At 46.3% G+C, this 19,258-nt stretch overlaps 1 protein-coding gene across 3 annotated transcripts in view; it reads right to left on the bottom strand.

Annotated features, from left to right (window-relative positions):
- Positions 1–19,258, bottom strand: part of LOC143767656 (uncharacterized) — a 71,645-nt gene that overhangs the window by 17,718 nt on the left and 34,669 nt on the right. For all 3 annotated transcript variants that reach the window (XM_077256113.1, XM_077256114.1, XM_077256115.1), the window contains exons 2-6: positions 3,893–4,042; positions 3,584–3,763; positions 3,378–3,501; positions 3,202–3,299; positions 2,914–3,004 (exon numbers count right to left, since the gene is read on the bottom strand). In XM_077256113.1, coding sequence (XP_077112228.1) covers positions 2,914–3,004; positions 3,202–3,299; positions 3,378–3,501; positions 3,584–3,763; positions 3,893–4,042 — 643 coding nt within the window. The remainder of the gene's footprint in view (positions 1–2,913; positions 3,005–3,201; positions 3,300–3,377; positions 3,502–3,583; positions 3,764–3,892; positions 4,043–19,258) is intronic.

The raw sequence follows: 19,258 nt of genomic DNA, 5'->3' as shown, positions 1-19,258 counted from the left end.
GGAGGTTCCTTGGAAAGGATGATCGGGATCTCACGCAACATCTTGAACTCTATGCTTATGGACATAAACTCTTCAAGACTTACGCATGAGACCTTGGTTACTCTTCTGGCTGAAGTTTCTGCCATAATCAACTCAAGACCCCTTGTCCCAGTGTCAATGGATCCTGAAATGCCAACTATTCTTACACCGGCTACTCTTCATACCCAAAAGATCGGGGACCCGCTAACAGTCAGCGGAGAGTTTACTCACACAAACTCCTACCAGAAGCAGTGGAAACGCATAGAGTACCTCGCCGATTACTTCTGGAACCAGTGGAGAAAGGAGTACCTTGTGGTTCTGCAAGGAAGAAGAAAATGGCGACAGAGTAAACCGAACTTGAAAGAAGGAGATATCGTATTAATGAAGGAACAACAAGCTCAAAGGATTGACTGGCCTATGGGAATCATTACAAAGACTTTCCCTAGTGAAGACGGTAAGGTCCGGAAGGTGGAGCTGAAGGTCCTTAGGAATGGTGAACCTAAGACATTTCAGAGGCCAATCCAAGAGCTCGTATTGGTACTACCGATCGAGGACATTCCGGTAGGATAAACTATGAACAGAACACTGCAATAGTACTTTGTCCATTGGATTATAGTGGGTCAGAGATAGTTTGGCCTAGTGCGGCTTCTCTGATCCGAAGATGGGTTTTCCTTTGGATTATCTCCGAAACTGACTTAAATTAATGTCTTATCTTGTTAAAAGTTGTTATTATTGCATTACATGCATGTTTGGTTTCATTTTCTTGGTTGTTGGACTTTATTTCAAGGACATTAATATAGTGAAATCCCTTACGGAATTTCATACGAGGAGTGTGCTGTTTCATATATGTTCTTCAGTTTTTATGTATGTTGTTATATTTTACTCTGCTGCCACCCAATGGCCTTTTTCCGTATGGCAGCTTGTTATTAATTATTCTTGTGGGCATGTCTTCCACTTCCGGTTCAGGGGTCAAGTCTTGTTTTCCTCTGGCAGCCATTTCAGTTTCAGTTACTTGCTGTTGTGAGAGGACACACTTTAACCAGGCTTAGGAAGGCATCAGTCTTTCGACCTCTTTTGTTGCTCACACTTGCAGTCATACTTGGTGCTACATCTTACTGTACCTGGTCTACACCTGCATTTCTGGAGAAAGTACTGTATTACCAGTTATACGCTGTATGTCCAGATTTACAAAATAAACAAGTCTGGACTGCACAATCCCTGGAGTGCATCATCTCTTCGGATGCTGAGCAGCATTTGTCCTGTCTGCCTCACGTGGAGGAAAATACCGAAGGTACGATTATCTCTCTCACAAGGACTATTAATCAACCACACCTCCATTCGCCTCATGTGGGGACAGAACACCAGGAAGCACTTGTGGAGGTGATTGCTATAACTCGGTGGGGTTATGAAGTTTGCTTTGCATTGGCGTGTCCCCCACTACATTCAGTAAGGGCTATCTTACACATGGCACAGGTGTAATGTTTTTCCTGTAGTTTATCACAATCCTCCTTGAAATTACTTTATTTTTTCAGACAATAAGACACACCGCACCATAGGACGCACCTAGGTTTTAAAGGAGGAAATTAGGAAAAAAAAACTGAAGCACAAAATGTGGTTAATTCTGTACTTGAGGGCCCAATCTCATCCTGGTATGCAAGGCCCCATCCTTATAAGTAACCCCCAACCCCATCCCTATCCTGGTATGCATGGCCCCATCAGAAAACAATAATAAAAAAAAAAACCATTACACTTACCTACCCGGCGCTCCCTCGAAGCCTCCTGCTCCGGTGCCAGCAGCTGCTTTATGCTTGTAAGCAACACAGAGAACAGTGAGTATTCATTAATATTCATTTCTCTTAAGTATCGCCACACGTGACCACCGGTAGCAGCAGAAAGCCGGCGGCTGACACTGCATGCTACTGAAGAGCAATGAATACTCACTGCTCTTTGCGCACATAGTCCTGGCAGCTGTGCTCTGCTTGTGAGCAGGACATGACGTCACTGCCACGCGCTGCTTACAAGCATATAGCAGTTGCTGACACCGGAGCAGGACGTTGGAAGGGAGCGCCGGGAAGGTAAGTGTAATACTTTATTTTAATGTTTTCTGATGGCGCCATGCATACCAGGCTGGGGATGGGGGCGTGGGCCAATTATAACGATGGGGCAATGCATACCAGGACCGGGGTTGGGGGCCAAACATACCAAGATATTATTATTAAAGAGAAATTAATATTTATTGCCCTCCAAGCCAATTGGCGTGGAATGCAGTGAATATTCATTTCTCTTTATTAATAATATATTATTGCAGAGGCAACAGGAGTTAGCTGATGCCGCTGGCTCTAGCCCCTGTGACCCGCTACTCCACCGATGACGTTCCCCGACCTTAGTTGTCACTCATAAAAGCAGAGTTTAACCAAAAAGACTGGACCTGGTCTTGTAGGGACCATATGAGCACATTCAGCAGCACAGAAAGGAGATAAGGTAGATTCATCCAATAAGATATCAGGGTTCTAGGAAGCCAACAACACCATTACACTTCGCTTTCTCTTACAGGCTGATCATAATATTTTTCTTCAAGTGGTTTTCTAACTTGTCAGCACAGTTTACGTACGCTGTCATTTGGCTTTGTAGTTTACAGATCTGGGCAGGTAAGTGTCAGCGTCTTCTAATCCCAGGGGGTAGGTAGATCCTCCAGGAGGAAGTTCTATAGAAAAGGGCTTTCAATGCCCAAAGTCATTTGAACAGCTTTGGGTGGAGGAGAGTGTTGTGGATTTGAGGCCAAATTGTGATCACACTATTGTATTAAGGTCGGCGGACTACACCACCGATAAAGCAGCCACAGCCGGTGACTGAGAACAATCTGTGACTTCTCTGCATTTAGTGGTTACTACTCACCTGGGTAGTCATATGTAGGAATCTCCTCTTTACACCGCTCATCACCCCTCACATATGTCTCTGTATTATTAATATGGGTCAGATCTTCACCCTGAAACAAATATTGTAAAAGTCACCGACAGATGAGAAGTCACATCTATGATCAGGTCTAATCCTGCCATCTCCACCATTCTCATTACACAAGTATAAATCATATAATACTCGTGGATAAAACAAGACTGACCACAAGACCTTCACAGCCATCTACACATCATAGGGGAGATCTCATGACACCTTCTCTCCATCTACCTGATGATCCTGAGGAACATTGAGATCTTCTTGTTTACAGTCCTGTGGAAGGAGAGGACGGGGACATCTCTCTGGTGTTGCCCTCTTACTGGATAGATCTGGAGGAAACACATACAGGGACTGAAATAATTCATACAGATAATTATAGGCCGTGTGTATTTAGTCCTGTCTATTACCTGGTGATGTGAGGGGCTGGGGATCCTCCATCATGACGTTCTTGTACAGATCTTTGTGTCCTTCTAAATACTCCCACTCCTCCATGGAGAAATAGACAGCGACATCCTGACACCTTATAGGAACCTGACACATACAATGATACCGTCATCCCCCTATCCCTTCATAGTGTTACTGTGTTAGGTCCCAGCATTCCCAGCAGTGTCACCTCTCCAGTCAGCAGCTCAATCATCTTGTAGGTGAGTTCTAGGATCTTCTGGTCATTGACGTCCTCATGTATCAGGGGGTGAGGTGTAGTCCCCGTGATTGGGCTCAGGGATCTTCCCCATCCCTCAGATACAGGGTCCTGACAGCGCTCACTAGAGGTCTTCTTCACTACTTTGTAATCCTGGTTATGGAGAGACACATTAATAAATCTCACTACAGACATTTCCAGAGTCCTCACCTCTCCAGTTCTGTCCATCTGTTATTCCCATAGATAAGAATGATGCAATGTGACGTCATCAGAAACTCTCACCTCTCCAGTAAGCCGGAAGAGGATCTCTAGGGTGACGTGTAATATCCTCTCCGCCATATCATCTCTGTCCATATCAATCCTTGATGGGTAAATCAGGAAAATTTTCTTATGTAGAAGATCTTCTCTGAGAGGATCTGATATTATAGAGACCTGAATGAGAAGAAGATGAGCCGATGTAACATCATAAAATCCTGTGTAATAATACAATTACTGGAGATAAGGGAAACATATGAGGAGATTTATTATTTTAAGATTAAGAAAAGAATGGAGGGTGTTATGATCCTTAGTGGCATAGGATCGCTGAACTGACCAGCTAAGTAAAATATAGGACCAGCTCTGGGATGTGGGAACTGGACTGACCGCAAACCTGATCCTAACCGCACACACTATAAGTAGCCGTGGAACGTTACCTAAATGCCTAGACGTCTCTTCACGGCCTGAGAAACTGACTACCCCTAAAGAGAGAGCAAAAGCCTCACTTGCCTCAGAGAAGTAACCCTCAAAGATATAGAAGCCCCCCACAAATAATAACGGTGAGTTCAGGAGAAAATACAAAACGCAGAGATGAAATTAGATTCAGCAAAGGAGGCCCGCTAATCACTAGATACACAGAGGATAGCAAGAGTCTGTGCAGTCAGTAGAAAACCCTAAAAATATCCACGCAGAGATTGCAAGAACCCCCGCATTAACTAACGATGCGGGGGGAGCAACACTGCAATCCCAGAGCTACCAGCAAACAGAGAATCACATATTGCAAACTGGACAAAAACTCATCATATACTGAGGAACATCTTAAATCTAAGATGAGCAAAAAACAAGCAGGAAAACTTAGCTTCTCTAGACGAGGCAGGAACTAGTGAAGCCAGGAGAGTTCAGAAAAGCACTGAATACACCGACAGCAGGCAAGGAATAATGGTTCAGGTGAGCTTAAATAGCAAACCTGACAAACAAGTGACGAGACAGCTGATTCCAGCCACAAGCTGCAGTATAATAAAAAGGCCACTAGAGGGAGACAAAAAAACGGAGAACTCACACAGTGTTCACAACAGTAAACGGAGAACTCACACAGTGTTTACAACAGTACCCCCCCCTTGAGGAGGGGTCACCGAACCCTCATCAGAGCCCCCGGGGCGATCAGGACGAGCCAAATGGAAGGCACGAACCAAATCGGCCGCATGAACATCAGAGGCGACAACCCAGGAATTATCCTCCTGACCATAGCCCTTCCACTTAACCAAGTACTGCAGCCTCCGTCTCGAAATACGAGAATCCAAGATTTTCTCCACCACATATTCCAATTCTCCTTCAACCAGCACCGGAGCAGGAGGATCAACAGAAGGAGCCACAGGCACCACATACCTCCGCAACAAAGATCTATGGAACACATTATGAATGGCAAACGATGCTGGGAGGTCCAAACGAAATGACACAGGGTTGAGGATTTCCAAAATCTTATAAGGACCGATAAAACGAGGCTTGAACTTCGGAGAGGAAACCTTCATAGGGACAAAACGAGAAGATAACCACACCAAATCTCCCACACGAAGTCGGGGACCCACACAGCGACGACGGTTAGCAAAGCGCTGAGCCTTCTCTTGTGACAACGTCAAATTGTCCACAACATGGTTCCAAATCTTTAATGATTGAATCAGAAAGCACCACAGTATAAGGGGGGCGAACCAAATGAATACCCCTACAATACCCAATAGACGACCAAGCGTCAGGACTACTCCAAATACAACTGCCCCCGGGTCAGGTATTGTCCCGGGGAAGGTGTTGGATGGACTTATGCCCAAGTTCCCTAGAATTGCCACCTTCTATGCCCTGCCCAAGGTGCATAAAGACGCCGTTAACCCACCCGGACGGCCGATCGTCTCTGGCATAGGGGGGTTGTGTGAGGGTATCTGCAAATTTGTAGATTTCTATTTGAAACCCTTAGTGGAAACGCTCCCCTCCTATGTCAGGGACACTACTGATGTATTAAGAAGGGTGGATGGACTGTCTCTTGAGGCGGGTATGATTCTTGTCACTATCGACATTGAGTCGTTGTATACATCGATCAAACATGAGGATGGATTGAGGGCGGCCCGTTTCTTCCTCGAGGGCACCAACTGGGATGGCCATTTCTCAGAATTTATTTTGGAATTACTTGAGTTTATTTTGACTCACAATTATTTTGTTTTCAAGGATAAATATTATTTACAGGTACAAGGTACTGCGATGGGCGCGGCATGTGCCCCGTCTTATGCAAAGCTATTTTTGGGGTTCTGGGAGAGACATATCTTCCAGGGAGACGGGGCACACGCCGCAGACCCAGTGGTAGGCTGGTTTCGCTACATCGATGATGTTCTGATGATCTGGAACGGTGGCGAGGCCAGCCTATCCAGATTTATGCAGGAGTTAAGTCATAACACATTTAATTTGAAATTCACTTATGTTTGGCACAAAAATACGATTGATTTCTTGGACATCACGTTATGTGTTGCCGGGGATGGTTCTGTCGAGACTGATCTTTACCGGAAAAAAACATCGGTGAACTCGCTGCTACATGCATCCTCGGCACACAATTACTCTGTGATTAGGGCCATCCCGGTTGGGCAGTTTTTGAGGAATAGACGGGTCTGCTCTACGGAGACCCGCTTTGAGAGGCAGTCCGCCATCCTTACTGAACGGTTCCGGGCACGGGGTTACAGTCGTCGTTGCATCAGGGCAGGGTATGGAAGGGCAAAGTCCACACGAAGGGCAGATCTACTGTTGCAAAATAAGAGATCCAAATCAGATGATGGCTCTGGGGTCAGGTTCATTTCTACATCCAACTGTCAATGGAATCGCATCCGTGAGATATTGAACAAACATTGGCCAGTTTTACAAACCGACAGCATATTGGCTTCACACTTGACAAAAACTCCCCTAATGACACAATGTAGGGGTAGAAATCTAAAAGATGTTTTGGTAAAGAGCCATTATGTGGCCAAGAATAAGAACAGAAGTTTCATGGATGCGAGTAGTCCAAGACAGGGGTGCTTTCCATGCAGGTCGTGTGTCGCGTGTCCGAATATTCTCAGGTGTGGGACCTTCAAAACTTCAGATGGGAGCAGGGAGTTTAAAATACGAGATTATATCTCGTGTAGTACGTCCTTTGTGGTGTATTATGCCACTTGTCCCTGCTCCCTAGTCTATGTCGGTCTCACATCTAGGGAATTAAGAATTCGGACACGCGAACACGTACGTGATATTCTGGCCGCGAAAGAAGTATTAGATGTGTCGGGCCTGAAAACCTTGCCCAGACACTTTCGGACGTGTCATGGATCTGACCCCAGAGGCGTGAAAGTAAGGGGCATTGAGAAAATACATGGTGGGATCAGGGGTGGCAATATGACCAAAATACTCGCACAACGCGAGTGTAGGTGGATTGTCACCCTTGACACCATGGCCCCAAAAGGGCTAAATGAGAAACTAAGTTTCTCCCCATTTTTATGATCAACAGGATCATATTTGCACAGTTGAAATGAATTAATGTACACCGTTGTTTTGTGTGGCCTGTGTGGTATTGGATATACCATTTACTATTAGGTTTATCATTCTTCTCTCTCTGGGAGTTATATTTATCCACCATTCTTTCTTTTAATGTTTTATTAACATTTTGTCTTATGTTGTGCTTTGTTTTAGTATTGTTTCACATATGTCCACGGGTGTGGTTGTCAGTTTGACTACATCACTCTCTCCTCCCTCTCATGCACGGAAGCCACAAATGACTCACGTCAAAAGGAATAAGAAAAATGAACACGGAAAAAAGGAATTGTTAAAGGATAATTGAGCTTCAATTCTAATTGTTTATGTATTAACATGTAAATGTCCTTATTCACTGCACTTGTCACTTTAACATGTAATCATATTTATAGTAGTTCTTGCTACACAATTTATCTTAACCTTTTTGTTTTTGTTTTTATAATATTGTTTTTTCTTAGTTCCAATACTGTGTGAAACGGTTAGTTTAGTTAGTTTTTTCTCATATACTAACACCATTGTGTGTCATCACTGTTTACCACAGTCACTAGGTACACTTCTTGGAGGATTTGATTATGTAGGTCGTTCTGATCTTCTGTAACATGGCCGCTGCCGTGGTCTTCTTAAAAATGGCCGCCGGAGGTGCGCATGCCCGCTGCCGCCCGGAGTGCTGGCCGCTTGCTGCAGCTATCTTTAACAGCAGGGTGTGCGTCACATGACGTCTATGGGTGGATTTCCACCTTACGCCCGCCCTGCTGTGACGGCTCCAGCTGCGACGAGCGCCGGGCGCCACCGCGCATGCTCTGCACCCTCGGCTCCATTTCCTGTATCATGACTATTTAAACAACAGGAGACTGGCCTTGAGTGTACCCCGCTGAGAAAGCGAATACGCGAAACGCGCGTCCGGGGGCACCAAGCAAGGAGGGGGTAACTCACTTCTTATGACTGTAATGGGTAAGCCTGATTCCTTTATTGTGATTTATTTAAAGTAGTATATCTAGGCTATTTCTTTCTATGGGGATACCGGCTGGACCCTGGATATGTGATCAGGGCTTTACCTTTTTTTGCTTATTTAAAAGGGATATATGTTTACTTGTGCTCCCCCAACTGTGCTTGGGTTGTCATGTCTCCTCCCTGTTGTTCTCCTTTGGTGCATATTGCACAATAGTACTTTTATGTAATTGTCGATATTTGAGTCTGATTTAAATAAATAAAGATTTGATATACATTTTATAAATATGTGGTTTTGGATTTTTTTACTCCATTCTTTTGGGTTTAATGGTTCCAAATCTGTTGCAACCTATCTACCACAGAATCCACCCCAGGACAGTCAGAAGGCTCAACCTGACCTGAGGAAAAACGAGGATGAAACCCAGAGTAAGAGTACCGTCACACAGTGGCATTTTCATCGCTACGACGGCACGATTCGTGACGTTGCAGCGTCGCATGATTATCGCTCCAGCGTCGTAGACTGCGGTCACACGTTGCAATACACGGCGCTGGAGCGATAATTTCATGACGTATTTGCGATGTAGAAGCCGTTGGTTACTGTGCGCACATCGTATATAACCTGTGTCACACGATGCAATCATGCTGCCACAGCGGGACACTAGACGACGAAAGAAAGTTTCAAACGATCTGCTACGACGTACGATTCTCAGCGGGGTTCCGGATCGCAGTAGCGTGTCAGACACAACGATATCGTAACGATATCGCTAGAACGTCACGAATTGTGCCGTCGTAGCGATGAAAATGCCACTGTGTGACGGTACCCTTACAGAAAAAAGGCGAAACCAAAGTAGCGGCACTAGCCCGATTGTTAAGGGCAAACTCGGCCAATGGCAAAAAAGTCACCCAATCATCCTGATCAGCAGAAACAAAACATCTCAAATAAGTCTCCAAGGTCTGATTAGTTCGCTCGGTTTGGCCATTCGTCTGAGGATGGAAGGCCGACGAAAAAGACAAATCAATGCCCATCTTAGCACAAAAGGACCGCCAAAATCTGGACACAAACTGGGAACCTCTGTCAGACACAATATTCTCAGGAATGCCGTGCAAGCGAACCACATTCTGAAAAAATAGCGGAACCAAATCGGAGGAGGAAGGCAACTTAGGCAAGGGCACTAAATGGACCATCTTAGAGAAACGATCACAAACCACCCAAATGACAGACATTCTTTGAGAGACTGGGAGATCTGAAATAAAATCCATGGAAATATGCGTCCAGGGTCTCTTTGGAACAGGCAAAGGCAAAAGCAATCCACTGGCACGAGAACAACAGGGCTTAGCCCGAGCACAAATCTCACAGGACTGCACAAAGGAACGCACATCCCGCGACAAGGAAGGCGACCAAAAGGACCTAGCCACCAAATCCCTGGTACCAAAAATTCCTGGATGACCTGCCAACACCGAAGAATGAACCTCGGAAATAACTCTGTTGGTCCATCTCTCTGGGACGAACAGTCTCTCTGGTGGACAACGGTCAGGTCTATTAGCCTGAAACTCCTGTAACACCCGTCGCAAATCTGGGGAGATGGCAGACAAAATCACCCCCTCTCGGAGGACGCCAACCGGCTCTGAAACTCCAGGAGAGTCAGGCACAAAACTCCTAGAAAGAGCATCAGCCTTCACGTTCTTCGACCCAGGAAGGTACGAAACCACGAAATCAAAACGGGAGAAAAACAATGACCAACGAGCCTGTCTAGGATTTAACCGCTTGGCAGACTCGAGGTAAGTCAGATTTTTGTGATCAGTCAAGACCACCACACGATGCTTAGCTCCCTCAAGCCAATGACGCCACTCCTCAAATGCCCACTTCATTGCCAACTCCCGATTACCAACATCATAATTTCGCTCGGCAGGCGAAAACTTTCTTGAAAAGAAAGCACATGGCTTCATCACAGCGCCATCAGAGCTTCTCTGCGATAAAACAGCCCTTGCACCAATCTCAGAAGCATCAACCTCGACCTGGAAGGGAAGAGAGACATCTGGCTGACACAAAACCGGAGCCGAAGAAAACCGCCACTTCAGCTCCTGAAAGGCCTCCACGGCCGCAGGAGACCAATTAGTGACATCAGAACCTTTCTTGGTTAAATCCGTCAAAGGCTTAACCACACTAGAAAAATTAGAGATAAAGCGACGGTAAAAATTAGCAAAACCCAAGAACTTCTGAAGACTCTTCACTGAAGCAGGTTGAGTCCAGTCCTGAATAGCCTGGACCTTGACTGGATCCATCTCAATAGTAGAAGGAGAAAAAATATAACCCAAAAAGGAAACCTTCTGGACTCCAAATAGACATTTAGAGCCCTTTACAAACAAAGCATTGGCACGCAGGACCTGAAACACCATCCTGACCTGCTTCACATGGGACTCCCAATCATCAGAAAAGACCAAAATATCATCAAGATACACAATCCTAAATCTATCCAGATATTCTCGGAAGATGTCATGCATGAAGGTCTGAAACACAGAAGGGGCATTAGAGAGTCCAAAAGGCATCACCAAGTACTCAAAATGGCCCTCGGGCGTATTAAATGCTGTTTTCCATTCATCGCCCTGCTTAATACGCACAAGATTATACGCACCACGAAGATCTATCTTGGTGAACCAACTAGCCCCCCTAATCCGAGCAAACAGATCAGACAACAATGGCAAAGGATACTGAAATTTGACCGTGATCTTATTCAGAAGGCGATAATCTATACATGGTCTCAGAGAACCATCCTTCTTAGCCACAAAAAAGAATCCCGCACCCAAAGGGCACGAGGACGGGCGAATATGCCCTTTCTCCAAAGACTCCTTTATATAACTCCGCATAGCGGCATGTTCTGGTACAGACAAATTAAAAAGTCGTCCCTTAGGGAATTTGCTACCCGGAATTAAATTTATAGCACAATCACATTCCCTATGAGGGGGTAGGGCACTGGACTTGGGCTCATCAAATACATCCTGGTAGTCTGACAAAAATTCAGGGACTTCAGAAGGAGTAGAGGAAGCAATTGACACCAAAGGAGCATCGCCATGAATTCCCTGACAACCCCAACTCAACACAGACATTGCATTCCAGTCCAGGACTGGGTTATGAGCCTGTAGCCATGGCAGACCCAACACGACAACGTCATGCAAATTATATAAAACCAGGAAGCGAATCACCTCCTGATGTGCAGGAGTCATACACATAGTCACCTGAGTCCAGTACTGAGGTTTATTCTTGGCCAATGGCGTAGCATCAATTCCCTTCAGTGGAATAGGGAACTGTAAAGGCTCTAAGATAAAACCACAGCGCTTGGCAAATGACAAATCCATCAGATTCAGGGCAGCACCTGAATCTACAAAAGCCATAACAGAGTAGGATGACAGAGAGCAAATCAAAGTAACAGACAAAATGAATTTAGGCTGTACAGTACCAATGGTGACAGATTTAGTGAACTTTTTTGTCCGCTTAGAGCATGCTGAGATAACATGAGCAGAATCACCACAGTAAAAGCACAACCCATTCTGACGTCTATGATTTTGTCGTTCAATTCTGGTCAGAATCCTGTCACATTGCATAGACTCAGGCTTCTGTTCAGAGAATACCGCCAAATGGCGCACAGGTTTGCGCTCCCACAAACGCCGATCAATCTGAATGGCCAAGGCCATTGACTCATTCAGACTCGCAGGCGTGGGGAATCCCACCATAACATTCTTAAGAGCTTCAGAAAGACCCTTTCTGAAAATTGCGGCCAATGAGAAGGCCCAATCTTGAGGGTCACCACGTAACAATGAAATAATTATTTTAACTTGCTGAACAGGATCACCAGAGGAACGAGGTCTCAAAGAAAGGAATAATTTGCAATTATTCTTAAAATTCAGGAACCTAGACCTATCCCCAGAAAACAACTCAGGAATAGGAATCTTAGGTTCTGACATAGGACTGTGTATGACATAATCCTGAATGCTTTGTACCCTTGCAGTAAGATGCTCCACACTAGTAGCCAAATTCTGAATATCCATGTCAAAAGCTGAGTTCAGAGCCACCCAGATTTTAAGGGGAGGAGAGAAGCTGGACAAACTACAGAGAAGAAAAAAAAAAACACACAAGGCTTCTCTTATCCCGCTTCGGCGATGCATTAACACTTTTGGGGCCTGCTGTACTGTTATGATCCTTAGTGGCATAGGATCGCTGAACTGACCAGCTAAGTAAAATATAGGACCGGCTCTGGGATGTGGGAACTGGACTGACCGCAAACCTGATCCTAACCACACACACTATAAGTAGCCGTGGAACGTTACCTAAATGCCTAGACGTCTCTTCACGGCCTGAGAAACTGACTACCCCTAAAGAGAGAGCAAAAGTCTCACTTGCCTCAGAGAAGTAACCCCCAAAGATATAGAAGCCCCCCACAAATAATAACGGTGAGTTCAGGAGAAAATACAAAACGCAGAGATGAAATTAGATTCAGCAAAGGAGGCCCGCTAATCACTAGATACACAGAGGATAGCAAGAGTCTGTGCAGTCAGTAGAAAACCCTAAAAATATCCACGCAGAGATTGCAAGAACCCCCGCATCAACTAACGATGCGGGGGGAGCAACACTGCAATCCCAGAGCTACCAGCAAACAGAGAATCACATATTGCAAGCTGGACAAAAACTCATCATATACTGAGGAACATCTTAAATCTAAAATCTCTAGACGAGGCAGGAACTAGTGAAGCCAGGAAAGTTCAAGAACTGACTGATGGAGTAAGTTGCACAGGCCCCCATCAATGGGTGGGGATGTCTTAAATATAGGAAGCCTCATGGCGATTAGGCGGGGACACCTTAGCAAGGTGCACACAGTCTCAATAAGACACAGGAGTTGCCAGCGCCGTCCCCCTATGCACACAGACAGAGCATGCAGAGAGTAAACAGCAGACATGAGGCACAAAGCATGGAGCTGGCAGCAAAGAGAAGTCACAACAAGGCCCAGAGAAGTGAGTTTGAGTGTAATGCAGGTGAGGGATGGGAGGCCATGCAGTGATGCCAGCAGGGTTGTTACAATATATATGCCATTGACACACACACACAGTATATATATATATATATATATATATATATATATATATATATATATATATATATACACACAGTACAGACAAAAGTTTGGACACACTTTCTCATTTAAAGATTTTTTCTGTATTTTCATGACTATGAAAATTGTACATTCACACTGAAGGCATCAAAACTATGAATTAACACATGTGGAATTATATACTTAAGAAAAAAGTGTGAAACAACTGAAATTATGTCTTATATTCTAGGTTCTGCAAAGTAGCCACCTTTTGTTTTGATGACTGCTTTGCACACTCTTGGCATTCTCTTGACGATCTTCAAGAGGTAGTCACCGGGAATTGACTTCCAACAATCTTGAAGGAGTTCCCAGAGATGTTTAGCACGTGTTGGCCCTTTTGCCTTCACTCAGCTCACCCCAAACCATCTCGATTGGTTCAGGTCTGGTGACTGTGGAGGCCAGGTCATCTGGCGTAGCACCCCATCACTCTCCTTCTTGGTCAAATAGCCCTTACACAGCCTGGAGGTGTGTTTGAGGTCACTGTCCTGTTGAAAAATAAATGATTGCCCAACTAAAAACAAACCGGATGGAATAGCATGCCGCTGCAAGATGCTGTCGTAGCCATGCTGGTTCAGTATGCCTTCAATTTTGAATAAATCCTCAACAGTGTCACCAGCAAAGTACCCCCACACCATCACACCTACTCCTACATGCTTCACGGTGGGAACCAGGCATGAAGAGTTCATCCGTTCACCTTTTCTGCGTCACACAAAAACACGGTGGTTGGAACCAAAGATTTTAAATTTGGACTCATCAGACCAAAGCACAGATTTTCACTGGTCTAATGTCCATTCCTTGTGTTCTTTAGCCCAAACAAGTCTCTTCTTCTTGTTGCCTGTCCTTAGCAGTGGTTTCCTAGCAGCTATTTTACCATGCAGGCCTGCTGCACAAAGTCTCCTCTTAAGAGTTGTTGTAGAAATGTGTCCGCTGCTAGAACTCTGTGTGGCAGCATTGACTTGGTCTCTAATCTGAGCTGCTGTTAACCTGCGATTTCTGAGGCTGGTGACTTGGATAAACTTATCCTCAGAAGCAGAGGTGACTCTTGGTCTTCCTTTCCTGGTTCAGTCCTCATGTGAGCCAGTTTCTTTGTAGCGCTTGATGGTTTTTACCACTGCACTTGGGAAAACTTTCAAAGCTTTCCAATTTTTCGGACTGACTGATATTCATTTTTTAAAGTAATGATGGCCATTCGTTTTCTTTTCTTAGCTGCTTTTTTTTTGCCATAATACAAATTCTAACAGTCTATTCAGTAGGACTATCAGCTGTGTATCCAACAAAACTGATGGTTCCAACACCATTTCTAAGGCAAGAAATCCCACTTATTAAACCTGACAGGGTACACCTGTGAAGTGAAAACCATTCCCGGTGACTCTTGAAGCTCATCAAGAGAATGCCAAGAGTGTGCAAAGCAGTCATCAGAGCAAAAGGTGGCTACTTTGAAGAACCTAGAATATAAGACATAATTTCAGTTGTTTCACACTTTTTTGGTAAGTATATAATTCCACATGTGTTAATTCATAGTTTTGATGCCTTCAGTGTGAATGTACAATTTTCATAGTCATGAAAATACAGAAAAATCTTTAAATGAGAACTTGTGTCCAATCTTTTGGTCTGTACTGTACATAAATCAAATGAAGAGTAAATGTAATTAATACACCCTGGTCAGAAAAAATGCTCCATTAATTTGGCACCTGATAGGGGGCATCTAAAAAAAGAAAGTGCCGCCCCTTTAAAAGTGAATGTTGTTCACAGAAAGAATCTGCTTGCATTTTCTTTCAAAAAGTACTGCATACAAAAAAAATATGATACAATAGTAAAAACTGCAGTGTAAACTGAACAAATTCATTCCTATATAAATAGATGTGAAGAATAAGTAACCAAGGTTAGAGCACAGGGACATAACTACCGCGGTCGCAGCGGTCGCCAGTGCGACCGGGCCCGGCAGGTCAGGGGCCTGGGCCTGGCAGGTCAGAGGCACCCAACACCGTCCATATTGCAGTGCAGGAGATTTGCTATCTACCGTATATACTCGAGTATAAGCCGAGATTTTCAGCCCAAATTTTTGGGCTGAAAGTGCCCCTCTCGGCTTATACTCGAGTCACGGTCGGCGGGTGAGGGGGAGAGGGCGCTGAGGCATACTTACCTGCTTCCGGGGCTCCTGGCGCTGTCCCTGCAGTCCCACGGTCTCCGGGTGCCGCAGCTCTTCCCCTGTTCAGCGGTCACATGGGACCGCTCATTAGAGAAATGAATATGGACTCCACTCCCATAGGGGTGGAGCCGCATATTCATTTCTCTAATGAGCGGTAACGGTGACCGCTGATAGAGGAAGAGGCTGCGGCACCGAAGACCAGCTGTCCGGGGGAAGGAGCGGGACGCCGGGAGCAGGTAAGTATTACATATTCAACTGTCCGCGTTCCACACGCCGGGCGCCGCTCCATCTTCCCGGCGTCTCTCCGCACTGACTGTGCAGGTCAGAGGGCGCGATGACGTATATAGTGTGCGCGCCGCCCTCTGCCTGATCAGTCAGTGCAGAGAGACACCGGGACGGGATGCTGAGGAGCTGCAAGCAAGAGATGCGAGTATGTCTTTTATTTTTTATTGCAGCAGCAGCAGCAATGGCACAGCTTTCTATGTTACATCTATGGGGCAATAATGAACGGTGCAGAGCACTATATGGCACAGCTATGGGGCAATAATGAACGGTGCAGAGCACTATATGGCACAGCTATGGGGCAATAATGAACGGTGCAGAGCATTATATGGCACAGCTTTCTATGGTACAGCTATGGGGCAATAATATACGGGCTTAAGGAGGGACACATGAAAGCGGTCGGTGATACCTAGGCGTGGTGGAAGGGCTAGATGGTAGACCACGGGATTAACCTGTTCGAGGACCTTGAAGGGACCCAAGTAGCGAGGAGCAAACTTAGTGGACTCAACACGCAGCCTGATGTTGCGTGCGGAGAGCCACACTAAGTCGCCAGGAGCAAAGGTCGGGGCAGAGCGCCGATGTGCATCGGCGGAGGACCTCATTCTCTCCTTGGAGGCCCGGATGGCATCCTGAGTGCGGTCCCAAATGTCTCGTGCCTCCACTGCCCAGTCTGCCACCCTGGAGTCAGCAGAGGACACGGGCATAGGCACTGGAACCCGCGGATGCTGGCCGTAATTAAGGAGGAAAGTAGTCTGACCAGTGGAGTCGGCTACAGCGTTGTTAAGGGCAAACTCTGCCCACGGTAACAAGGATGCCCGATCATCCTGCCTGGCAGAAACAAAATGTCGTAAATAAGTGACCAGATTCTGATTGGCTCTCTCAACCAACCCCTTCGTCTCGGGATAAGCCGAGGAGAGATTTAACTCAATACTGAGTAGGCGACAAAGCTCCCTCCAGAATCGAGACACAAACTGGGGACCCCGGTCACTAACAATCTTGTCCGGCATTCTGTGTAAGCGAAAGATATGCTTGATGAACAAGGCTGCCAGAGCCCGTGCAGAAGGCAGCCGTGGAAGAGGCACCAAATGAACCATTTTGGAAAAATGGTCGGTGATCACCCAGATAATGGTGCAACTACGAGACTTGGGTAAGCCCACCACAAAGTCCATCCCTACCATCTCCCAGGGCCTGTCTGCCCCTGGCAGAGGCTAAAGCAACCCAGCTGGCCATTGCCGAAAGGACTTGTTCTTGGCGCAAGAGACACACGCCCGAACATAGTCTGCGACGTCACGAGCCATATGTGGCCACCAGTATGTCCTCGCCAGTAACTCAGATGTCCTTTTGGAACCAAAATGTCCACCCACCCTGGACGAGTGTGCCCAAGAGAGAACCTCCGGTCACAAACTGGATGGTACAAAAGTCTTGCCCGGAGGCACAGACTCTAGCGAAACCGGGGCCACAGTTCTCAGGCTCTCGGTGGGGACAATAAGCCGAGGCTCCTCTTCCTCCTCCACAGATGACACAACGGAGCGAGAGAGAGCGTCAGCACGAATGTTCTTCTCCCCAGAAAGAAAATGGAGGGTGAAATGAAACCGGGAGAAGAACAAGGACCATCTGGCCTGGCGAGAATTTAACCACTGGGCTGTCTGTAGATACACCAAATTTTTATGATCTGTGAAGACTTGGAAGGGAAAACGAGCTCCTTCCAAGAGATGTCTCCACTCCGACTTCATGGCTAGCAACTCCCTGTCCCCGATGGAATAATTCCTCTCTGCTGGTGAGAAGGTCTTAGAAAAGAAGAATCAAGGATGCTTCCGACCTTGAGCATCCTTTTGGAAGAGGACTGCTCCAGCACCAAGAGATGAGGCATCCACCTCCATGATAAATGGCTTATCTACATTGGGAGCGATGTAGGATGGGAGCGCTAGCTAAGTGTGACTTTATGGAGTTAAAGGCCTTGGAGACCTCCTCAGACCACAATTTGGGATTTGCCCCTTCTTGGTGAGGGCAACCAAGGGAGCTACCAAAGTTGAGAAGTGCGGAATGAACTGGCGATAATAATTAATGAACCCCATAAAGCGCTGCACCGCTTTAAGAGAATGGGGTTCCTGCCAGTCCATCACAGCCTGTAGTTTGGCAGGATCCATAGCCAATCCCTGGGCGGAGATGATATAGCCTAGGAAAGGTAAGGACTCCTGCTCGATCATACACTTCTCCAACTTGGCGTAGAGGGAGTTTGCCCATAGGAGGTCGAAGACTTTGCAAACATCTCTCTGGTGGGAGTCAATATCTGGAGAGTAGATGAGAATATCATCCAGATAGACTATGACCGAGGTGGTGAGCATATCCCGGAAGATGTCATTCACAAAGTCTTGGAAAACGGCTGGGGTATTACAGAGCCCGAAGGGCATCACCAGATATTCATAGTGCCCATCCCTGGTGTTAAAAGCCGTCTTCCATTCGTCCCCCTCATGGATGCGAATCATGTTGTAAGCACCCCGCAGATCTAGTTTAGTAAACACCCTTGCTCCTCGAAGCCTATCGAAGAGCTCAGATATCAAGGGCAAAGGATACTTAAGGCCCCGTCTCACATAGCGAGGTCGCGAGATCGCTGCTGAGTCACAAGTTTTGTGACGCAACAGCGACCTCAGTAGCGATCTCGCTATGTTTGACACGTACCAGCGACCAGGCCCCTGCTGCGAGATCGCTGGTCGTGTCGGAATGGCCTGGACCTTTTTTTGGTCGTTGAGGTCCCGCTGACATCGCTGAATCGGTGTGTGTGACACGGATTCAGCGATGTCTTCACTGGTAACCAGGGTAAACATCGAGTTACTAAGCGCAGGGCCGCGCTTAGTAACCCAATGTTTACCCTGGTTACCATCGTAAATGTAAAAAAACCCAAACAGTACATACTCACATTCCGGTGTCCGTCAGGTCCCTTGCCGTCTGCTTCCCGCACTGACTGAGATCCGGCCGTAAAGTGAAAGTACAGCACAGCGGTGACGTCACCGCTGTGCTGTTAGGGCCGGCGCTCAGTCAGTGCAGGAAGCGGACGCCGGGGGACGCGAAGGTGAGTATGTACTGTTTGGTTTTTTTACATTTTATGCTGGTAACCAGGGTAAACATCGGGTTACTAAGCGCGGCCCTGCGCTTAGCAACCCGATGTTTACCCTGGTTACCCGGGGACCTCGGCATCGTTGGTCGCTGGAGAGCGGTCTGTGTGACAGCTCCCCAGCGACCACACAGCGACTAAACAGCGATGCTGCAGCGATCAGCATCGTTGTCTGTATCGCTGCAGCGTCGCTGTGTGTGACGGGGCCTTTATTCTTAACGGTG

Source organism: Ranitomeya variabilis, chromosome 4, assembly GCF_051348905.1.
Source record: "Ranitomeya variabilis isolate aRanVar5 chromosome 4, aRanVar5.hap1, whole genome shotgun sequence".
NCBI lineage: Eukaryota > Metazoa > Chordata > Amphibia > Anura > Dendrobatidae > Ranitomeya > Ranitomeya variabilis.
Note: the sequence above shows the minus strand (reverse complement) of the source record. Positions and strands in the feature narration are given on the sequence as shown.